We start from the raw sequence: 23,492 nt of genomic DNA on the forward strand, positions 1-23,492 counted from the left end.
TATTCATTACCTCTCGGGTTTGGAAACAAACGGCTTCTAATGCAGCAAAAGCAATATGACATTTATTGGTGAACTGAGTGAGTCCACAGATGATCCTAAAATACACACAAAAGATTTTCAGACTAGAAGGATATAAATAAATCAATGATTCTTTTTTTTTTCCCCAGCTTCTGGTTTACAGTCCTTTTGCCCTCTCTCTTTCCATGGCCCCTCCCTCTTTGGGGAGGGGGTGTAGCTGTCCCATTTATAACTGAGCACTTTATTGACGCTTCTTTTCTGTATTAACCACCTCTTCCCCGATGAGGACTGAGAGATGCACTAATCTATGGGTATAGAGACAATGACTTAAAGGAATGCTCTGTCACTTGATTGATCTTATGTCCCAACAATGTAAAGAGTGAACTCAATACACAGAAACGTAGGCAGGAAAGAAAATTGAATATATTCACTGAGTAGTTCAGAATGTCCTTACAGTCCGTAACCCTATATCCACAGGTGGCAATAGCTGTGATCTAACAGAACAGATGATATTAACATAAAATCAAATCACATTCATTTAGACGATAGTGCGCTCGTCTACAATGTACAGGTAAAAGTAGAAAAATATTAGTTACTAATTTAGTAAACAACCAAGACCTTTCAATACATATTGTTAGCCCTATTCTTTCAGTATTGCCATTAATTTTTATTAGCATATATTAGTTAAACCTAATGAGATTAATTATATTTTCATATATCTACATAGTGCTTTTTTGAACATATTCAATCCATTATTCTTACTCTTAATAATCCCCTTTTTCTACTTTCATGTCTTTTATTATCACTTACTTTTCAATTAATACATAATAACTGTGCATATTAATGAAGTGTTGTTAGAGGTTTGGAGACATGTATATATAATGTGCAATGAGGCAAGCCTAGCACTCCATGCATTTATCTTATCTTTGTAATAGGAACATTCAATAGCCTCTTTTCTAGCCATTTTAAAATATGTAGCAAATTACTTGTAACTATAGACATACTTACCCTCTTGCACTGGGCTCCCAATAAGGTGCATATAACCCTGAAAATGCTGGAACAAAGTAGCACCCATAAGAAGTACCTACTTCTTTAGCAAATTTTTCTAGTATTAAAAAGGAGAAAGAAAGGCAAAAAGAAAATCAAATCAGTATCTTGCTTTGTTAAATAAACATATATACTTTCAAATTTACATCAGCATCTTTCATTTCTAGTTCATTAGTAGTAATATGTTGATGGGGGATTCCCCTCTGTATGCTGTGAATACCATTGGTTAATAAACTGGCTTGGCCTGATATTACAGAACAGAGAGAGCTAGGTTGGGAAAACTAAACTGAATGCTGGGAGAAGGAAGGTGATGTTAGGAGAAGGGGAAGCCATCCATCCCCACCCGAGATAGATGCTTGAACTTTACCCAGTAAACCATAGCCTCGCGGCAATATATGATTACTAGAAATGGGTTAAATTAAGATTTAAGAGTTAGTCAAAAAGAATCTAGAGCTAACTGGCCAAGCAGTGATTTAATTAATATAGTTTTTGTGTGATTATTTCGGGAGTCTGGGCGGCTGGGAAACAACAACAACAAAGTGTCACTAATTACAAAAAAATTACAACAAAGTGTCAGTAATTACAAAAATTACAACGAAGTGTCACTAATTACAAAAAATTACAACGAAGTGTCACTAATTACAAAAAATTACAACGAAGTGTCACTAATTACAAAAAATTACAACAAAGTGTCACTAATTACAAAAGAATGCTAAATAAGAACAATAAGAACATTTTTCCTTCATTGGCTGCCCCCACCAAAAAATGAGCTCAAGAAACTGGATTAATTTCCTTTAGGTATTTTTGTTCATATCCATGTGTATGTTTGTTGTATGTGTGTACACAGTGAGGGTGTGCATGCATGTAGATGCCAGAGGTCAACCTCAATGCTTGGAACTTGGGAGATGTCCATCTTGTTCATTAAGACAACACTTCTCACTGGCCTAGAACATGCCACAAATGCTAGAATGTTGAGGCAGCCAGCCCTAAGAATCCACACGTCTGCAGCTACCGGCCTTGGGATTAGATATAGAAGCCAGCAAGCTAGTTTTTTTTTTCCAATATAGATTCTGGGGACCAAACTTAGACCCCTGTTCTTGCACTGCAAACACTTTACCTACTGTCCCCAGTCCCATTTCTATGATTTTGAAGTTCTTTGACTAGGAGATGAGGCGGTTTTGCCTCTGACGCCTAACCAGAAATGAATTTCTGGTTGTCTTACCTTCAGGAGGCAAAGTTAAACAGGTAGATGACTAGCTATGTTCAAACTAATTATCCATAGACTGAATACAGCCATACTAATACTTAATTTATAAGTATCAGTGTTTCACCGTTCACCTAACCCAGAAGTTAGTGCTCCTTCTCATCAGATAAAGGTAATTACACTGCTCTACCTGCGAGCCAGGCAGCAGTCTTTGGTGTTCAATTTCATGCATGAGTCATTTTTATGTCCCATCTCACCACTTTATTAATACCCACCACAAATTACGCCAATTCATTGTGTAATCAATCTTCATAAAATAGTCTTTTCTGGATAGATCAAATTTACATAAGGGGTCTTACATAATTCATAGATCAGGATAGTGGCAAAGTAAGTATTTACAGATTGCAGGGATAAAATATTAACATTTTTCATTCATTCTTTGGATGTTTTCCTTTGAAACTTAGTCTTGCTATGTGGCTGTGGCTGTCCTGTAACTTGCTATGTAGCCCAGGGTGGCCCAGAACTCATAGAGATCCTATTTTACATTTTAACTTCTTACAAAACATACTCACCAATTTCCTCTGAGGACTTAATAATTCCAAGGTTGTCTCTTAGCCAGCGGATTACAGCACCAGCTATAGCTACAGAACCCTAAGAGAAAAGGAATCCAAGATAGAATGTATGTTGCCACTAGAAAGATCATTCTGTCCTTTCTAGTATGTATGATAGTATTAAGTGGAGAACCTTCAAACAATTCTATTTTGGGGTCCCTACAAATATAAAAAACTATGATTTCTCATACAAACCATTTTACCTAGACCATGAAGTAGTGGACTCTTCCAGTGCACCCTTGAACCTATCCTAATAGGTGGCCATTCATATTTTGAGCAGTTTGATCTTTGTATAACATGATAAGCTACTTATGCATAGTGTCACCTATTAAAAAACCTTACATCATCCACAAAACTACTGCAATGAGACACACTAAAAATGTAAGTATATTTTATGTATCTAATAGCACAGGAAAAAAATCTAGCGAAGACATAAGTGATTATTCTTTGAAATCAATCACGTGTCACATGGATAAGGCAGTGGGTTAGATCTCTAGTATCGCTCCTATACCCAGTCAATTTCCAGGGGATTGCGAGGAAAAAATAAGGGTAAAAATGTAATTTTAGTCACATGTGAGTTGAGATTTTAGTACTTAATTGCTATGTGATCTCAAATAAATTATCTAGGCTTACTGAGCTCCATTTTTTTAACCTACAGAATGATGGTAACTATTACAATACTTATCTAAACAACCTACCATGCCTCTTACTATGAGAATACATGTCAAGGTCCTTACTAAACATAAATACTAGCTTCATTAATCTTCGTCAGTAGCATATACTATGATTACATGTATATGAAATGGCCAAGATCAGTAAACTCATTGAGAAAAGAAGTAGATTAATAGCTGCTTAGGTCTGAATGGGGCAGGGTTGGAGGGTATGGGATAGAGCTGTAATGGGGCTTTTCTTTAGGATTATGAAGCATTTTGGAGTTGGGCTGTTGTTTGCAGAAATGTATGACTTTATGAGAAACAACAGATTCATATACATGACAAAGGTAAATTTGGGGCTAGAATTGTAGCTTGTTGGTAGAGTAATTTGCCTAGCATACACAAGGCCCTAGTTTCCATTCCAGAACCACAAAATAAAGAAAGAGAAAGGTAGAGAATATTACCAAAAAAGAGAGATGTTTTGGTTCTTGGACTATATCTCAATAAAGCAATTATAAAAATGTATTAGACCAAGGGTTTAGCCCTGTGGCAGAGAGCTTGTCTAGCATGTTAAAGGTTCTAGGTTCAACCCCAAATCCTACAAAAACAGAAGAACAAACATATCCTGAAGGCAGAAAATACATCAAAACAATATTTAAAGATTCAAATTTATTGCTCTGAAGTCCCAACCATAAAATGACGGAGTCATTCCACACCGAATATCAGATGACATTAAGGTAAGAACCTGTTACCAGAACAACTACATGAATTTCACGTCGTCCTACTGACCATCATGTTGCAATCTATAATTCCAGCACTTGGGGAATGGAGTGAGGATAATCAGTAGTTCAAGGCCACCCTGGACCAGTTAGTTACTTAGAGGTCAGCTTGAATATGAGGTCCTCCCTTAAATTAAGGGAAAATACTGTAGAAATGGTCCAGAGGTTGAGTACCAGCTGTTATTTCAGAGAACCCAGGTTTGCTTCCCAAAAAACAGATGACAGCTTGCAACCATCTGAACCTAAGTCTCAGGTGACCCAAGGCCCTCTTCTGGCCTCCTTGGATACTGTAAAAAAGTATGCAGGCAAAATACCCATATATATGTATGTGTGTGTGTGTGTGTGTGTGTGTGTGTGTGTGTTTGTGTGTGTGTGTGTGTTAAATAATATTATGTTAAATATAGAAATATATAAAAATATAAATATAAAATTATATTTAATATATGCAAATATATGCTAAATAAATAAACCAAATAAAACCAACCAACCAAATGTTCCTTCTTGATGTCAGTTGCCAAAATGCAAATGAATCAGAGAATATAGTGATTTACTCCACCAGGTTCTATGAGAAGTCACTATATATCACCACAAACAATAACACAGTTTTTCCTAATACAATAGCTTTATATGCAAAATTATTAAATGGTAAAGTAAATAAAAATAAAATCAAAATTAAAGTATATTTAACTCAACACATTAATGTAAAATTTAAACTTGTCATCAATATTCAAATCACTGAGTTCTTTTTTGTACTGAGTTTAAAATCTAAACTACAATTTATAAAATTATTATTATTACTATTAACATGTGTGTGTTCACACACCCCTGCTACAGTATGGGTGTGGAGGAACCACTTTCTGGAGTCACAAGATGGCTCATAAGGTAAAGGATCTTGCCACCAAGCCTGTTACGCAGAGTTCCATCCCTGTGACTCACATGGCAGCGGTGAGAACTGAGCACATGCCATGCCATGCAGCTACATTAATAAACAAACGTAATAAAAAGGAAAAAAAAGAACGCAGCCGGGTACGGTGGCACACAGAGGCTAACCTGGGGTACCTAAGATCCTGTTGAGAAACAAAAGTGACAAGAAACAGCAAGGTGACAACTACAGAGCCTTACCTCAGTTAAAACAAACGCTTTCAAAAGTCCAAAGCCACAGGGCCCACAAGGTGACTCAGTAGATGAAGGCACCGACTACCAAGCCTGCGCCAACTCCCAGAATCTACATACTAGAGAGAAGGTTGTCCTATGAGTCCCACGCCTGCACTGTGGCATGTGTGCTCACAGCCACTCGATAAAGCTTTGCTTTTCAGGAGTCAAGGAATGTTTCATTGAAGAAGTACAGTGAATAAGTGACAATAAAAGTAGCTAAAATATGTATCTGAAACAAGAATAGAATGTTTGTATCTTGATATAATGTACAGTATGGCTTAGACTTGAAAGAAATGAATAAAAATGAGATAAAACTCTTAAAATTGAAATGCAAAGCATGTAAGGGTATTGGAGAGATGGTTAGTGGCTAAGAGTATTCGCTGCTCTTCCAGACCCATGTTGTTTCCAGCACTCACATCAGCTGGCTCACAACCACCCGCAACTCGGGCCCCAAGTCATCTGCACCCTCTTCTGGCCTCTTTGAGCACCTGCTGACACTTACACAGACAAAGGCACATGAACATGTGTTTAATGAATTCATTAAAATGAAACTAAAAAAGACACGCGGGCTTCTGAATTCAGAGGCAGGAGGCAAAATAGAGTATAATGTTTTGAAGTTGCACAGGAAAAGAGAGTACAGAAGAAACCAACAGTGTTTTCTCAAGCTACCACAAATTGCATCCTAAATACAAAGATGAGACTTTGCAATGCCCCACCTACAAACAGGCCCTAGGGCTGTTTCAATGCACTGGGAGAGGTGCATGTAAGCATATAAACATCACCAGCTGCATTTGACGGAAGACTCAATAGAAAATTGAGGAGGTATTAAAAAAGTGAGAGATAACAGGACAAGGTGAATATATTATTTACATTAGGCTGGCATTGCTGGCTAGCAAGCCCTACAAAACCACTTGTCTCTGCCAAGAACAAACCACAATGCCCAATTGTTTTTCACATGGGTTCTGAGGATCAAACTCCAGTCCTCATGCTTCTAAAGAAAGCACCTTTACAATTGAGCTACCCTCCTCCCTCCAAGAATGTACATTACAAAAGTCCAAAAAATCTTTATTAATGGCATATGTTCATATTCTTAATTGATGTAGTTTTGGTAATTCCTAATGTTTATGTTCTTTTGTGATTCCTGGGTACAATGGAACCCCTAACTTGCTTCTAGTCAAAGGTGAAGGATTATGCAAAGATGCATGTGGTTATGTGACGGAAGACCACTGCTCTCCTCTCTCTGGGACTCCCCCTTTCCCTTTATTCTTTGAGGAAGCTGAGGGCCAAGTTGAGAAGGCACGGAAGCTACAAGTGACCTCTAGAAGCTGAGAGTGGTCTCTAGCTGAGAGCTAGAAAGAAGCTGAAGCCCTTTGTAGAAGCAGGAACTAGACTCTGCCAAAAAGCCTTTATCAGGCTGACAGCAGATGAAATGCCAGATAAGCCAAAGCCTCAGTCCACACCTAACTACAGCCTTTTGACATACTGGATAGACTACCCAGAACTGAGTGGAAATAATTCTGTGCTATTTTAAGTCACCCAACCTTGTGGTAATATGGCGATATATCAAATAATTGGGTACTACAGAGGCGTCCACCTAAAATGGACAATCTTGCACAAGAAAGATAAAAATCTCGAGACAATAAATATTAACGTGATAATCACAATGTAGAGGTAGACAAAGAAGCTAGTAAACGAATATAAAGAAGCCTCTAACACTTATGTGTAAAAGGAGAAAAATACGGGCTTAACATAGAATTTAGTTTTGTTTACGTTCTTTTATAGGATAGAGGGATGGAGAAAACAGTCTGGCCTCTGAAAGTCTATGATGGGGTTGGGCAAGTATTCAGACAAGCTGTCCTCTGACCTTATACCCATGCTATATCATGTCCACCACAGCCATGTGCGTTCTCTCTCTCTTTCTCTCTCTCTCTCTCTCTCTCTCTCTCTCTCTCTCTCTCTCTCTCTCACACACACACACACACACACACACACACACACACACACAGTTTTCAAAAAGCCTATGTCTTAATAAGTAAATTCAGAACATGGAAGTCTCAGGCTGTAATTCGGGACAAGGTCATGGCCATATTACAGGCCCCCAAAAAGAGGTTTGTTTTCAGAAACAATACTTAGAAAAAGAAGCGGAACGAGGAAAAGGCAAGGCTGGCTTCAGGAAGACAGGAAGATAGTGTCCTTCTGACAGATGACAGAGGGAAGACAGGGCCACATAACTGCCCTACTTTGTTCTACTTTCTTCCACCATGGAGAAATGTTTTCTAAACAGAAAGGGCGGGACAAATCGAAATAGCTTGATACCGGACTCTAGTTTCAGGATAGCATGCAGATCATGTTCTCTAGTTCCTTTTCACATGAGATGAAGTGAGAAGTCAGAGAGTTAGAAATAGTAAGCCTACAATCACCTGCCAGCAATCTGGGAGAAACAGAAAATACTTGCTCTTGGCAGTGAAGATGATGGAGATGCTTACATAAGCATAGTCAGTCATAGTTTTAAAATGTTCTTTGTTTTAAGCACAGAGGATAACAGGCAAAAATAAAGACAGATAAACCAGGAGACCTTGACTTAAATACAAAGAAACACTCATGCGGATGCAGCTGGAAGTGTGCCGCAGAGTAAGACTGCAGTTGTTAGCATGATGGTGTCTCATTTCTTTCCCTCTGTGTGTCAAGAAATAGGAGTGGCAGCCAGAAACTGCTTCCCCTTGAGGAAACTTGTCCGAAATGGTTTGTGTAGGACAAGGAATTCAATCAGGCTCAATGCTTGAAGCCGGAGGTTTAGGCAGAGCTCTACTTGTGTAGGGGTGTGGAAATAAGCACTTGTCAGCTTATTGGCTAAGGCTATGGCCCAATGGAAGATGATACTGGCAATAAGAAATTTTGTTCATAAAGAAATCCATAATTGGGAGGCAGAGGCAGGCGGATCTCTGTGAGTTCGAGACCATCCTGGTCTACAAGAGCTAGTTCCAGGACAGGCTCCAAAACCACAGAGAAACCCTGTCTCAAAAAAAAAAAAAAACCAAAAAAAAAAAAAGAAATCCATAATAAAAGTTTACCCACAAAACTTAATATCTGGAATAGAATTCCTTCCAGTCTGACAAATAAGTGCTAAAAAATATTTGAAAAAGCAAATTGGGGCATGACTTCCATTGAAAATCACAACGGCAAACCCACACATGGTGGCACACATTTATAATCCACGGATTTGGGAGGCTCAAGTAGGAAGCTGGAAAGTTTGAGTCCAGCTGGGACTACAGAGTAAGGCCCTTGCTCAAAAAAAAACAAGAAATTGTGAAACAAGTGAGAAAAGAAAGAAAATCAGCTAGATTTGAAAAACAAGCCAAAAAATCCTTTAACTAAAACTATGAAATGAAAGGGATACGCTCCAAGCCACACTAAAATGAGTCTATTAGTGAGTCAGCTGCTGCTGGGGAAGAACTCACAAACTTACAGTGACAAACTGCTGGCAGCGTGTAAGCAAAGAGATAATATATACAATCCATGGCCTAGAAAGTCTACTCTAGGTGTCAACATCTATATGAAAACTGCAGCAATAAGAAAGAGTGAAAAAATCAGCTGTCTCTATTGACATGGGCAAATTCCCTAAGAATAACGCTGAGCGAGAGAAGCCAGATCAAGGAATTCAGGGCTCAGACTCAAAATGCACCTGTTCATGCTTCTTTGTCTTTCCCCACCTCCTCTAACGTCTCAGACATTATCATCAAGTAAAACTAAACTCCAGTGCTGGAGGTGGCAGATTTGTCTTAGAACTCTAAATAAGCATAGGAAATGATGATACTAAAACTTAGGGCACTTTATCTCAGGGGACAGGGAGACCAGAGTGACTATGCGTGGCAGGAAGGGGCTCTTGGAGGTTGCTGGTGTTCTGCTATTAGACTTGAGAAGAGATTACACCATATTCTCTTTGTAATAATTTGAGAAGATGTAAAGTGCGATTTAATTCATTTTTATTATATTTTAAAGCAATTTTAAGCTTAAATATATTTTATCATATTCTTCTCCTCTCCTAATCGATTTTTTGAGAACTGTTTTTATTTTTCTTGTATGGGTGTTTGACCTGCATGCAGTGCCCTTGGAGGCCAGAAGAGGGCATCATATTTCCTGTGACTGGAGTGCTGGAATAATGGGGTCCTCTGAAAAAGCTCATCTTAACTGATGAGCCATCTCTCTAGCCTTAATTCATACTTCTTCAGGTGTCTTAACATTTCACAATGCAAAACCACATGGATTTTATGTATTAAGGTTTATTTCAAAGACAGAATTTTGAAATAGAGGGTAGATACTGAGTTACTCACTAGGGATGCAGCACAGAGAAACAAAAAGATTAAATACATATAAACCAGGGTAGTTAAGAGACATGTAGGATGGGCTGAAAGGTTAAAAGATTCATTCACTAGCAACTCCAGAAAATGGAAGTAATGGAGTAATATCTGAAGGGATAATTGCTGAGAATTTTCCAGATCTGATGATAAATTGGAACCCAAGTACCTAACAGGATAAATAAAAATAAATCCAAACCCAGGAACATACAGCAAAACTCCAGAGCACTGAAGAGAAAGACGATGCTAAAAGCTCAGGTTTCTAGCCATAAACCAAGGACATTGAGCCTATAATTAGTGATCCTAGAGAAGCTAAATAAGGAGATCCCAAAGAAAAACATATAGGCATCCTCCTGAATATTAACCTTCAGCAAGCGATGAAAGGAGACAGAGACCGAGACCCACATTGGAGCACAGGACTGAAATCTCAAGGTCCAAATCAGGAGCAGAAGGAGACAGAGCACTAGCAAGGAACTCAGGACCACGAGGGGTGCACCCACACACTGAGACAATGGGGATGTTCTATTGGGAACTCACCAAGGCCAGCTGGCCTGGGTCTGAAAAAGCATGGGATAAATCCGGACTAGCTGAACATAGCGGACAATGAGGACTACTGAGAACTCAAGAACAATGGCAATGGGTTTCTGATCCTACTGCACGTACTGGCTTTGTGGGAGTCTAGGCAGTTTGGATGCTCAACTTACTAGACCTGGATGGAGCTGGGGGTTCCTTGGACTTCCCACAGGACAGGGATCCCTGATTGCTTTTCGGGCTGAGAGGGGGGGACTTGATTGGGGGAGGGGGAGGGAAATGGGAGGCGGTGGTGGGGAAGAGACAGAAATCTTTAATAAATAAATAAATTAAAATTAAAAAAAAAGAAAGAAACAATCTGCAGGAACTACATTTAAGCGGACAAGGCAGCAGAGCTCTCCTTAGTAGCAGTGGCCAGCTGTGGTGGTTCAGACTGTAAGTCCAGCACTCAGGAGGCAGAAGGAGGAGGATTTGGAAGTGACCCGTCTGCGCTGTATAGGAAGACCATGTCTCAAACAATCAAAAGCACCATAAGGGATATGAAAAAACTAGAAATTTATACTTATCCCAAATGAGGACAAAATAAATAAAAGCCTAAAAAAGAATGGGCTTACTATCCTACACTCTGATTACGAAAGGATCAAGAACAAAATCAAAATTTGAATGGGGACATAAAAGGGATGGAACCAAAGAAAGGCTGCTGGGGCTGGGTGTGGTGGCATATATACATAATGCCAACATTTGACAGGCTGAGGCAAGTATACTAGGGACCAGCTTGGGTTACAGAAAAAGAGTAAGCCTCAACACAATGATACTGGATATGGAAATGAATATAATGGGTCAATAAATATAATTTGCTCTCAACTGTAAAGAAAACTACTAATTACTGTATGTTGAAGAAAATGAAAACTTTCAACAACAGAATTCAACATAATGAGCAAAGTCTCTAGGGATACGGTATTTGAAATCCTCATTATGGTTGAGAAATATTTAAAATATCATATATATATATGTAGGTTTTTAGAAAACCTTAGTTAATTATTTTTAAATGTAAAAGAAAAAAAAATCACTAACTGAAAAAAAAAATCCAATCAGTATTACTCTCAAATCCGCAGGGGAATGAAGGAAGACTCAAACATCTGGATGTGGTAGCTCTTATCCGCAAGCCTTGCATTTGGCAGTAGGACTTTCCAGGCCATACATACAGTGACATCCTATCTCAAGGATCAAATGCAAAAACAGGGACAGGGGAGGAGTAAACGGGTGAAGACAGACAGCTTTAGTTTCAGTTTCTAAAGAGTACAGAAAGTAACAATTCAATAGTTTTGATTTCTAAGCCTCCCAACAATTTGTCAAATTAAAGGCATGATTATTATATGTGTTGACAAAGTGACAAAAGAATTAGTATAAATTTACTAAGTTTTATCAATCTAGCATCATTCCTCTTTTTTTAGTTTGTTTTGTTTTCTTAAAATGTTTTAAAATATCTATTAATGGACAAAAATGTAAAGGTAAAAGGGGGGGATTCTACCTACTAATATTTAAAAAGTTTTAATGGGCATGTGTATATGCATAATATGGCAAATGAAAAGTAACTTAGACAATAGCAGAATAGACCTGCACAGTTAACTGTCTTAAAAATAAGAGGGAAATAAAGCCCTAGATTAGATTAACTGCAAAGTCTTGTACAAACGCACAGTGGAGCAGGCTTGGCTTGAGAGAGAGGATATTTTAGCATATGTTCTGAGAACCAGTGGTATAAAGAAGTTATTAGACTAAATTAAATAAACTCTCTGGCCAGAAGAGCAGGTGAATGCTTATGGCGAGGGACACGAGCCACTCTGCTGAGTTCATGCTATATCACACGAAGAACAACCTTTTGATCTCTATGGTGAGTGGTGATGTGGAATGCATCTAACACAGGGAGCTCAATACTACCAAGTATGTAAGCGATACCAGGGCAGCGAGGCAGTTTAAACAGGGTGAATAAGACCCAGACAAACTGAGAGATGCCTCCTAGCATTGGAGACCTACAGATGACTTAGCACCATTGCTAGGAATGCTACTAAGAAAATGTTTGAAACTGGGTATGGAGGCACATGCCTATAACCCCATCATTCAGGAAGTAAAGGCAGGAGGGTCAGAAGTTCTAGTTCATTCATCCTTAGCTACATAGGAAATTAAAGGCTGCTTGAGATATGCAGGCCCTGTCTCAAAAAAAAGTCAACAGCTTAGAATTCTATCTTTTCAAAAGAAAAGGAGACAAGAGAAAGATTTCACACTGGGTGAGAAGACTAGGTGACCCCCATCCTTGAAGCCTTTTCCAGATCTAAAACTACCTAAAATTATGTCTCTCATACAAGAGCAAAAAAAAAAAACCCCATATTAATACTACTACAATTATCGTAACCCCCAAAACCATCTACTTTTATTGGAACAGTGCTGCCCTGAGCATTCTCCACGGTGAGGAATAAAGGAGAAAGGGGTTCATCCTGAGAAGTGTTAAGCTAGCTTTAATATGCAGATGCCTTTGTCTAAAGAAGAGGGATCGAGACTGCTGTGGATATAGTTTGGGCAGAGGACACTTTGCAGGTTCAAAGTCTCTGAGCTCAACCACTAGTGGCACAAAGAAGGGGGCTGTCGACCTACCAGCTGAGAAAAAAATTTAACTATGACTAGAAGTCTAAGCCATTGACTATATTATCATCAGGTATTCTAAGAAGTGAGTTCCCATAGGTGATCAGGCAGTCCCTCCAATGCTAGTTCTACAGAGTTAGGAACAGAGCTGGGCGGTACACACCTGCTGGTACACATGACAAGACATGTGTCTGATTTTACAGACCAAATATTACTTCTGTGACTTTTAACCAATGTTTTGGTCTTTTTGTTTCCTTTCCTGATTCTGAAGCCTGAATCTAAGATTCAGCTGGAGCCTTGAGAATGTTAGGCAAAGTCGTTTATCACTAGTTCTACCAACCCCTTTAATGTCTCTTGTATCATGTCCTACAATTTAGAGCGCCATAGTCTATTATAATTTGCAAATGCATCTGAAACAGATGTTTCCTGGGATAACTGGGACAAATCACCTCTCTCTCTTCCTCACACCCATATGTAACATGATACCATGAAGAGACAAGTAAAGATAGCCGCTCCGCCCTTCTCTGCCCAAGGATTCACTATGGAACACTGGGCACTTTAGTGACTAAAGAGAGTGTTTTAAGCTCAAATAAGTGCTTGACTCAGCCAATCCCTGTAGTACTAGGGGCGCGGTGCTGCGTTCTCAGCACCCCCAGCCGCCTGCCCGGCTAGCTTATGCCCAAAATAATTACACAGACACTGTACTCATTTAATCACTGCTTGGCCCTTTAGCCCTAGCCCTTACTGGCTAATTCTGTTATCCTGATCAACCCATCTCTAATAATCGGTGAGCACCGGTCTTACCGGGAAAGGTTCAGCATGTCTAACCTGGCGGCTTGCTTCATGGCGTGTGTCTGCCCAGGAGCGCAGCATGGTGTCCCTCTCTGGCGTCTGCTGCTGAGAGCAGAGCTTTCGAGTCTCTGACCTCACTTCCTCTTCCTCCCAGCGTCCTGTTCTGTTTACTCCTCCCACGTATCCTCTAACCAATAAAATGGGCCAGGGCAGTGCCTTTATTAGCCAATGACCTTCCTCCATCATTTCCCCTTTTTCGGTTGAAACAAAAAAAAAAAAAAAAAGGCTTTAACTTTAACATAGCAAAATTACATATAACAAAACAGTTATCAAGTAAAAGTTACAATAATCTTTATCATAACTAAGGAAAACTATAACTATAACTAACTATTCTTAACTCCATCAAAGACTCCAGAAAGATATAATATTACCTAAGTAAATAAGAACTAAGAAACTTCAAACTCTAGAAATGACAAAGACATCTCGCTGCCTGGACAGTCACCCAAAGTTCTTTTGTACCGTTGGGGCATCCATCTTCAGCCTTCAGGCCCTTGGTATCCAGCAGACATTTCCATAAAGCAGGAAAATTCAAAATCAGTTCAGTCACTATCTGTTGTGTCCTACAGAATGTCTCGCAGACTCTTTCATGAATCAGGAACCCCGAAAGATCATCTCACCTTAGGCAAGTTCAGTAGTCCTCTCTCTGCGGGTTCTCTGTGTCCAGTTTATGCAATAGTCCAGGCAAGAGCAGTTTCTTGCCCAAATGGCTATCAAACTCCATAAGGATCCTCTTCGATGCCCATCTTCCTCTTGAAGTACATTGTTGCTGCCAGGAGCAGAGTGTCTCATTGTCATGAAAAGTCCTAAGTTATTAAAACATTTAAAATGCCATATTCTATAATCTTTGAAAGATATGAAGAATGCCTATCTAAGATATATCTATGCACATCTAGAAAATCTTAACTAACATGACTACAAACTTGACTATTATTTATGATTATCCATCAACAACCTATATTTACTAATTATACATTACATTTTAATAATGAACTACACAATCACAACACCTTAATCAATATCAGAAATACATATACATATAACAAAATTGACCTTAAATCTCTGTCAATAAAGCAAAATCTATACTAATGCAAATTATTCATACCTATATCATATCCCCCTTTAAATGTAAAAGAACATTTATAAACATTTTTTGGGAATATGGGCGCAGTTATTTCTCTCCAAACTGCTTCCTGCTGAATGGGGGCGTCGTTAATTAGGTCTTTCATGGTATAACCTGTGTGCTAGTTTCATCTCAGTTGGCAGTTGAGCGAAGCAATTTTCTGAAGGCGTGCACAGGAACCATTCAGGAGGACGTGGTCCATCATACCAAATCGGAATAGAAGAAATGAACAGCGTCTCATCCTCTGTGAAAACAAAATAAGAAACTCCTTTCCAAAGTATCATATCCTTAGATCCAAATTCAAGATATCTATGTTGGATTAGTTCAGCAGCATTTATAAACAAATATCTTTTAGCATCTGTTGCTCCTTCCTCAGCATTTAAATAATTGAAAGAGAGCATAATAGCATACAGTATCAAGATTTTCTGTGTATTTTCCATCTTTGTACAGCTTTGTTTTAACCTCTATTTCGTTTATTTTTACTTTTAACTTTTTGATTTTTGAGACAGGTTGTCTGTATCTTTGACCTGAAGTAACTCTGTAAACCAGGCTTTGAACTCTCAGAGATCCGCCGCCCGTCTCTGCCTCCCAGGCATTCAGGATTAAAGGTGTACACTACTACACCTTGAACTCACAGAGATCTGTTTGTCTCTGCCTTCTAGGCACTGGGATTAAAGGCGTGTGCTACCATACACAACAACTCTCTTCCTTTTTTTGTTTTTTACTTTAAGAACTTCAACTTTTAGTTTGCGTATATTTTTAACACACTGTAAACCATTTAAAATTTTTCTTTGTCTTTGAATCTCTCTTTACTGTATCTCTCTCTGTTTTTCTGACCACATGAGTCTTTAATTTACCAAGCAATATCAGTAGGACTAAAGGCGTGGCTTTGCCAGCTAGATCCAGTCCATTCCTTAGCTTTCCAGCCTCATGGCGGAGGTACTGGCTGTAGCCAGCAAGCGAGCTTTAACAGCCTGTGCTTGAAAACCGCCTGCGTAAAAGAGTCAGAGTTTGTCCTGGCAGGACAGCCCAGAAAGCCGGCATTTTTAAACGGCGCAGCTTTTTTCCTGCTATGGCTGAAAACCGAAAAACATGCGTTCAGCTTTTCGTCAACACCGTTTAAGTGTTTCGTGGCAGGACCTCTTAATGAGCTGCAGGCTTTGCAGCTAAAGCTGAGTCAGGAAGCCTCTCTTAGATGAAGGCGCATGCTTGCCTCTAGCAAGCAGAGTAGAACCGAGAAATTGCTGCTACCAAGAAACCAGGCACAATGCTTTCATTTTGTTCTAGAATTACTTCCCAAGCTGTCTCAGGCTTTATGTGAAAGCAGTTGTCCACGTGGGCGCCATATGTAGTACTAGGGGCGCGGTGCTGCGTTCTCAGCACCCCCAGCCGCCTGCCCGGCTAGCTTATGCCCAAAATAATTACACAGACACTGTACTCATTTAATCACTGCTTGGCCCTTTAGCCCTAGCCCTTACTGGCTAATTCTGTTATCCTGATCAACCCATCTCTAATAATCGGTGAGCACCGGTCTTACCGGGAAAGGTTCAGCATGTCTAACCTGGCGGCTTGCTTCATGGCGTGTGTCTGCCCAGGAGCGCAGCATGGTGTCCCTCTCTGGCGTCTGCTGCTGAGAGCAGAGCTTTCGAGTCTCTGACCTCACTTCCTCTTCCTCCCAGCGTCCTGTTCTGTTTACTCCTCCCACGTATCCTCTAACCAATAAAATGGGCCAGGGCAGTGCCTTTATTAGCCAATGACCTTCCTCCATCAAATCCCTGCATTAAACTTCAAGGATAGAAAATTTGACATTGTACAACAAAAAAATAATATCCCCAAGGTGACAAGATCATTTCTACCAACAACTGAGGAGATGGTTTAATCTTGTCTCAGGGAAGTCTTGACCCCTAGCTTAGTTCGAGGTTCTTTCTACCTAATCAGGGGCCAAAAAGTGGAACTTTTGAGTCCTGTATATTAAAATGTATGAGAAAAGATGTTAGAAAACATGGCAATTTTTCCAGGTGTGGTAGCTCATGTAATTGCATAAGGAGAAGGACTTTCATGAGTTCAAGATCAATTTAAAAGGACAATAGAATTCTTGGCAAGCCAGGGATACATGACAAGATCCGGCCTCAACATAATATCTCTCGCCGCAGAATGCATGGCAATTTTCCTTAGCTAGGAATGTATGCCATATCACCTGTACTGAATGAAAAGAACTTACTTCCAATGCATAATACACAGGCTTGTCTCTGCCGAGTTTATAAGCCACAGTGGTCAAAAGGCCATGTTCAGAAAATACACACTGTAGGAAAGAGAAACAAAGATTTTAGTGTGGAAAAAATGTAAAGAATAGTATAAACCTTTTTTCCTTTGAGACACGGTTTTACTGTGTAGTCCTGGCTAGCCTAGAACTCACTAGACCCGGCTTGTCTTGAACTCAGAGATCTACCTGCCAAGTTCTGGGATTATAAAGGCATATAACACCATGCCCAGCTTAAGTGTAAAAAAATTTAAAGTTATAACAGAATGCTTATTCATCAATAAAATAATAATTACTAAAACTAAGTCTTGGTCAATAGTAATAAGAATACACTCAGACTGCTAAAAATTATTACTTATTTTAAATTAGATTTTCACTAAGAATCTGACATGATACTAAATCTAGAATTTCCATTAACACAATCAAAAGAATACTAAAATATTAAAAAAGCACAGGACTCTTATTAGAATCCCCCCAATTTCATGATTTTCATCATTGCTATTGAACCAAGTTAAACCATGATAAAGTTCAAGTAAAAGATGAAGACCCAAAAAGCTCACTAATAATGAATTAGATTCAAGCATTATGAATATAAATGTAAAGACTTTTTATCAAAATGAACTTAGAAGAAAAACCAACCTTATGTCCTGTGTTACACAGTAAGAAGCACCCTGTTCCATACCTATAGGCGGAGGAAAAATGAACAGCATGACAATTCTATCAAAAGCAAACAGCAAAATATTAGTACTACCGCTCTTCAAAGTGGACATTTAACCTAGTACGATAAAAGTCATTTTATGAAGCCTTTTAAAAAGGATTGAAAGCCAACAAATATAGCAATATTTTATTTGTGCTTTAATAAATAAAGCTTGCCTGAAGATCAGAGTGCAGTGCTAAGCCATTAGAGGCCAGGAAGTGGTGGCACATTCCTTTAATTCCAGGACTCAAGGCCACCCTGGATTACACAAGATTGAATAGAAGATAAACAGAGCTCACACAAAGGTGATCCTAGCACTTGGGATCCCTCGCCTTTAATGCCAGCACTAGGGAAGTAGGGACAGGAGTGACCTGGCTAGGTGGAGAGAGGAATATAAGGTGGGAGGAGACAGGAGTTCAGTGTAGTCTGAGGTCAGTGGAGAAAGTGGCAGTCTGAGGTTTGGTGGGGAGCATTGCAGTCTGCAGTCACTCTGGGGGTAGGATCACCCCTTTATCTGAGTCTTGGTAGAGGTAAGAGCTCTCTAATAGCTTGGCTGCTTTGCTTTTCTGAGCTTCAGCTGAACCCCAGTGTCTGTCTCTGGGTTTCAGTCACTAGTCCTGCTACACACATCACATACTAAATATTCTTTTTAAGAGTATCTTTTTACAAATTAGTCTAGAAGGAAATATATTGAGATTAATCAAGGGGGAAAATGCAGGTACAGGATTTAGCATTTAGTCAGTCATAGGCCAAGGGTGTGTCTGTAAAATATGACTGAAATACAACAAATTCTACACTCAGTCGCAATTAACTTACTGCCAGTCCTCACTGGGAGAAACAGCATCCGTAGCAGCCATTCACTAAAGAGTCAGCCAGCTTAGCTATGATCTCAGAAAAACCACTGTGTTCTGGCAGGGTGAAAGGATAAGCATGGAATAGCAGAAGGTATAGCCTGAAAACTAGGACAAAAGTCACCAACAAGGAAAAGCCATTTAAGGCTTTCTGCTCTCATTCTCTCTGCAGGATGATATATCCTAACAGTGGCGGAATAATCAAAGCCAGAACTCGGCATTGCTGATATGGAAGACTGAACTGACTTTGTGGCGGTTTATCGCTCTAAGTTTTGGATAAGCTTTGAACTCTGCCACAAATCAGACACTTGGGCATAAGACAGCTTTGAGTTGGGTATGCAAGATCAGTTGCTAATACCAACTGATATAAGTAAGGGTCACAAAGAAATAGCTTTCTGGTTTGTTGTTGTTGTTTTTGCTTTGTTTTGTGAGACAGGGTATCTCTGTGTAGCCCTGGTTGTCCTGGTCTGGAACTCGCTCTATAGACCAGGCTGGCCTCGAACTCAGACAACAGTCTGCCTCTGTCTCCTGAGTGCTGGGATTAAAGGTATGCACCACCACCACTTAACTGACAAACAGTGTTAAAGTGAGCAGAGATAACAAGGCTGCTATAACCACTGTTGACTCTGCCAAAACTGCCAGTTCCTGCCCCACAGGATCCTATGTTATGTGCTACCATGGTTATAACTGTGTTGGTGCCTAGCCTCCAAGCTGACAGAAGGATGATGGCAGAATCTATTACTATTACTATGATGGCTTCATTTTTCTTGGGCAATAAGCACAAACCATGCGCATTTTTCCTGAAAAAATATTTTCTTCATACACCATAAGAGTAATAGTTACTTCAAAATAGTCTATCTCTTTCTACCCAAGTGGATGTTTTTGGCTTGCTCAGTGAACAGGTGACACGTTAAAGAGGTATAGGACTACTGAATATTTAAGTTTGCACAGACACTTGTCAAACACACTAAGTGTGAGCAATATATTTACCACACGAAGCACATGGCTTTCTCTACTTCTTTGCTGCCCATCACTAAGATGGAAACTGATTGTGTGTTTTCATGTTGGGATTTTATTAAAAGTAGAAAGAAAGGCACTCAAGAAAGATAAAAGGATACTCAGGAATATGGAGGAGGGTGTCTCAAAGAAGAGTTGCAGTTTACTAAAAAGATTTTATGCTTTTCTATTCGACTGTGTGGCCCTGGCTATCTTGGAACTTTCTATGTAGACTAGGCTGGCCTTGGAACTCACAGAGATCTGCCTGCCTCAACCTCTAGAGTGCTGAGATTAAAGACATATAACAACAAGATAATTTTATGCTTTTGAAAAGCAAATGGTCCCAGCACTTGGGAGGCAGAGGCAGGTAGATATTTGTGAGTTCTAGGCCAGCCTGGTCCACAAGAGCTAATGCCAGGACAGGCTCCAAAGCTACAGAGAAACCCTGTCTCGAAAAATCAAAAAAAAAAAAAAAAAGAAAGAAAGAAAGAAAGAAAACAAACAGGGGGTCTGGAGAGATTGCCCAGCAGTGAAGAGCACTTGTTGCTTTTGCAGAGGACCTTGGTTCGATTCCCAGCACCCACATGGTAGTTCACAACAATCTGTAACACCAATTGCCAATTCCAAGTTAGCTGATGCTCTTTTGATTCTATGTGTGCTAAGCACATATGTGGCACACAGACATACATGTAGGCAAATCATTTACATAAAACAACTTATCCTGGGGCTGGAGAGAGAGCTGAGCAGTTAAGAGCTATTTTAACTGCTTCTTCCAGAGGTCCTGAGTTCAATTCCCAGCAACCACATGGTGCCTCACAACCATCTGTAATGAGATCTGCTGCTGCCTTCTGGCCTGCAGGCAAACATGTAGACAGAATACTGTATACATAATAAATGAATAAATCTTAAAAAAAATTATAGTTAACTCACTTCCCATTTCCCTGTGTGTGCAATACATAACTTATCAGTGCTACAAACATGTTCCAAACACAACATCTTTTACTGGACCTCTTCCTTACTTTGGCTAATCCTAACCCTCTGTTCCTGGCTCTTCTCCCTTGACTCTCCGCAGTGTCCTGTGTACCCCTGCAGTCTTTCCTTCTGTTCCCATCCTCTGAGTCTGTAGTAGTAAAATATAATGGTTTATACCATGGGTTCATGGCCTCTAGCTGTCCCTTGCTTTGACCCAAGACTGTCATCACATTAACTGAGAACTCCAGCCACACCTAAATACCAGCTCATAAATGTTCAGAAGTTATCCATTTGCTATCGAGGAGAAAAAAAACACAAAAATCAAAACAAAAAAAAAGGAAAAATCTTGGCCCTAACTAGCTTTATGGCATGTTTGTTGATGGTATGAATGAAATATCCCTCACTGACTCATGATTTGAACATTTGGTCCCCAGCTAGTGATGTGATTTTGCAAAGTTTATGGATGCTTTGGGAGGCGAGGCCTAGCTAGAGGATATATGTCACTGGATGTATGCTTTTGAATGTTATACTAAGTCCTCAACGTCCTCTGCTTCTTCCTTCTGTCTGCCATGATGGGAACTTCTCCAATACATGGTCATGCCACTACACTGTTCTTCTAAATAGCACCCTCCCCCACAGCCATGTTTTGTTTTTTATGCTGAGTAGCTCAGGCTGATACGGAACTCACCATTTAGCCCAGACCATCTCCCAATTACCTTGAATACAACTCAGCCACTGTGCTCATCTTGTCTTCTTTTCTACCATTTTCCTACCCTCAGCATCGCTACATTCCTATACTAAACCTTCCTATTTGTATCCTTAATAAGCGTCTCCTGCGCTCTCCAGGGTTGCTCTTTTGCGAAAGCATCTCCCTAGCAGCATAATGGTTTGATTTGCTAGTACTGGGATCAAGTCCAGGGGTCAGTGAACACTAGGCAAGTTCTCTACCGCTGACCTAGATGCTGAGCCCACTTGCATCATCATTTATGATGGTTCTGGCCTCACTTTGAAAGCCAATAACATGTCGTGAAAGCTCTAGTTTATATACCAATAACTGGATATTTTATATACCAATAACTGGATATCTGTGTTGTTTCCCCTCAGGGTAAGAAATGTGAGATCAAGACTGTATGACTTGCTGTTTCCCTTCTCCAATCTGCAGTCACTACATTATTACTTACGTGTAATTAATTTATGGACTTGCCTGACAATGGGAAAGAGAGAAAGGCTATTTTACTGTGTCCCTACTATGTACTATCTATTGTGCTAGGTCATGGACAGATGGAGATAGCATCTGATTTACTAACATTAGTGTTCCTGGCAAAGGAGGAAAGGGAAAAAAAAATCAGCCTAGTTTTCTATGACTCCTGATTCGGTTGCTGGAACACTGATTCAAAGAAAATATTTCCACACTTAAGTTGACTCAAGAGATCTTCATAACCTGAGGTCATCACAGCCTACAAGGAATTCTCATCTATCCTCTTCCTGACAAACTTTCATTCAAAAGAGTTTACTCATTTGCACGAGGGAGGCTGACCCTGCTGAACAGCATTTATTTTAGGGCTGCTAGATATTTCATTATTTGCAGAGAAAGAAGTTAATCACCTCAGTCAAAAATAAAGAAGACATCATGGTAGTACGTGCCTGCAATCCCATCATTATTACCCCAGAACTAGTAGGATAAGGACAGGGGCATCATAGCAAGTCCAAGGATAGACTGAGCTCTAAGAGACTTTGAAAAACAACCCAACCAACCAATAAAATATCTGATGAGAAGGTGTAATGATACATGTCTATAATTGTAACACATGGGAGACCGAGGCAGAAGGATGATACATTTCATGGCAGACTGAGATGCGAAGCAAGTTCCAGACGAATTAGGCTACACAGCAAGACCCTGTCTCCAAAAAAACAACAAGACCAAAACCAAACAAGAACAAGCAAAAACCTTTAAAAAGAAAAGAAAAGAAAAGAAACAACAAATCCAAAACCAATTAACAAAAACCCTTGATGACAGACTTAGGAAATTCTCATGAGAATGATTAGAGATCCAGTCTTATATGTTTCTGGAAATATTTTCTCCACAGAACAGACAGTACAGCATAGTAGTTTAGAGCCACAACTAAGGAATACAATGAATTAAGGTACAATTATTGTGCCTCTGAATTACCAGATTCAGGACATTACATAAATTAGTTATCCTCTCTAAATCTTAGTTACCCAGCATAAAATAGGAAGAAAAGGATTCTATATAATAAGATTTATGTTAATGAGTAACATCTCAGGTATATAAACCATTATATATAACACAAGAGCCATTGTCTGAAAATGTGTTATAATTGTCACTATTACTTCAGCTCTTGGGACATATTGTTTCTGCCATTTAATATATGTCATGGGATAGGGACTTTTTTAATAAAACAAATTAAGAGAAAATTATATGAGGAAAATATTATTGAGTCTTCATTTCTTTCATCCTTTCTGTTCCTCATCATCTGTTCCACTTCAGATGAGGGAGAAAGCAAGACAATGGCATTAAATAGCCTAAAAAATAGTCTTTGAGATTGGTTATAGGTAGAGAAAACTGAACAGGATAATACACTAAAAATTATAATTTGTATTAGGGCTTCTTCTCATTTCTTCACAATGCTACCAATCTAGCTTTAAAAAAGGAATAGATATGGCCTCGGGGTAAACAACAAAACAAAATCCTGAAATGTGGGGAGCTGAGACAGAGAGATTTCCATGAATTTC

General features: G+C 39.4%; 1 protein-coding gene across 5 annotated transcripts in view; it reads right to left on the bottom strand.

Moving 5' to 3' along the window:
- Positions 1-23,492, bottom strand: part of LOC121439035 (glycerol kinase-like) — a 90,370-nt gene that overhangs the window by 11,544 nt on the left and 55,334 nt on the right. For all 5 annotated transcript variants that reach the window (XM_041639532.1, XM_041639530.1, XM_041639528.1 and 2 more), the window contains 5 exons: positions 17,862-17,904; positions 17,184-17,264; positions 2,842-2,920; positions 1,027-1,123; positions 11-95 (listed from right to left, as the gene is read on the bottom strand). In XM_041639532.1, coding sequence (XP_041495466.1) covers positions 11-95; positions 1,027-1,123; positions 2,842-2,920; positions 17,184-17,264; positions 17,862-17,904 — 385 coding nt within the window. The remainder of the gene's footprint in view (positions 1-10; positions 96-1,026; positions 1,124-2,841; positions 2,921-17,183; positions 17,265-17,861; positions 17,905-23,492) is intronic.

This window comes from Microtus oregoni, unplaced genomic scaffold (genome assembly GCF_018167655.1).
Source record: "Microtus oregoni isolate MIOR12 unplaced genomic scaffold, Mior012 000059F_ref0000304, whole genome shotgun sequence".
In the NCBI taxonomy this organism is placed as follows: Eukaryota; Metazoa; Chordata; class Mammalia; order Rodentia; family Cricetidae; genus Microtus; species Microtus oregoni.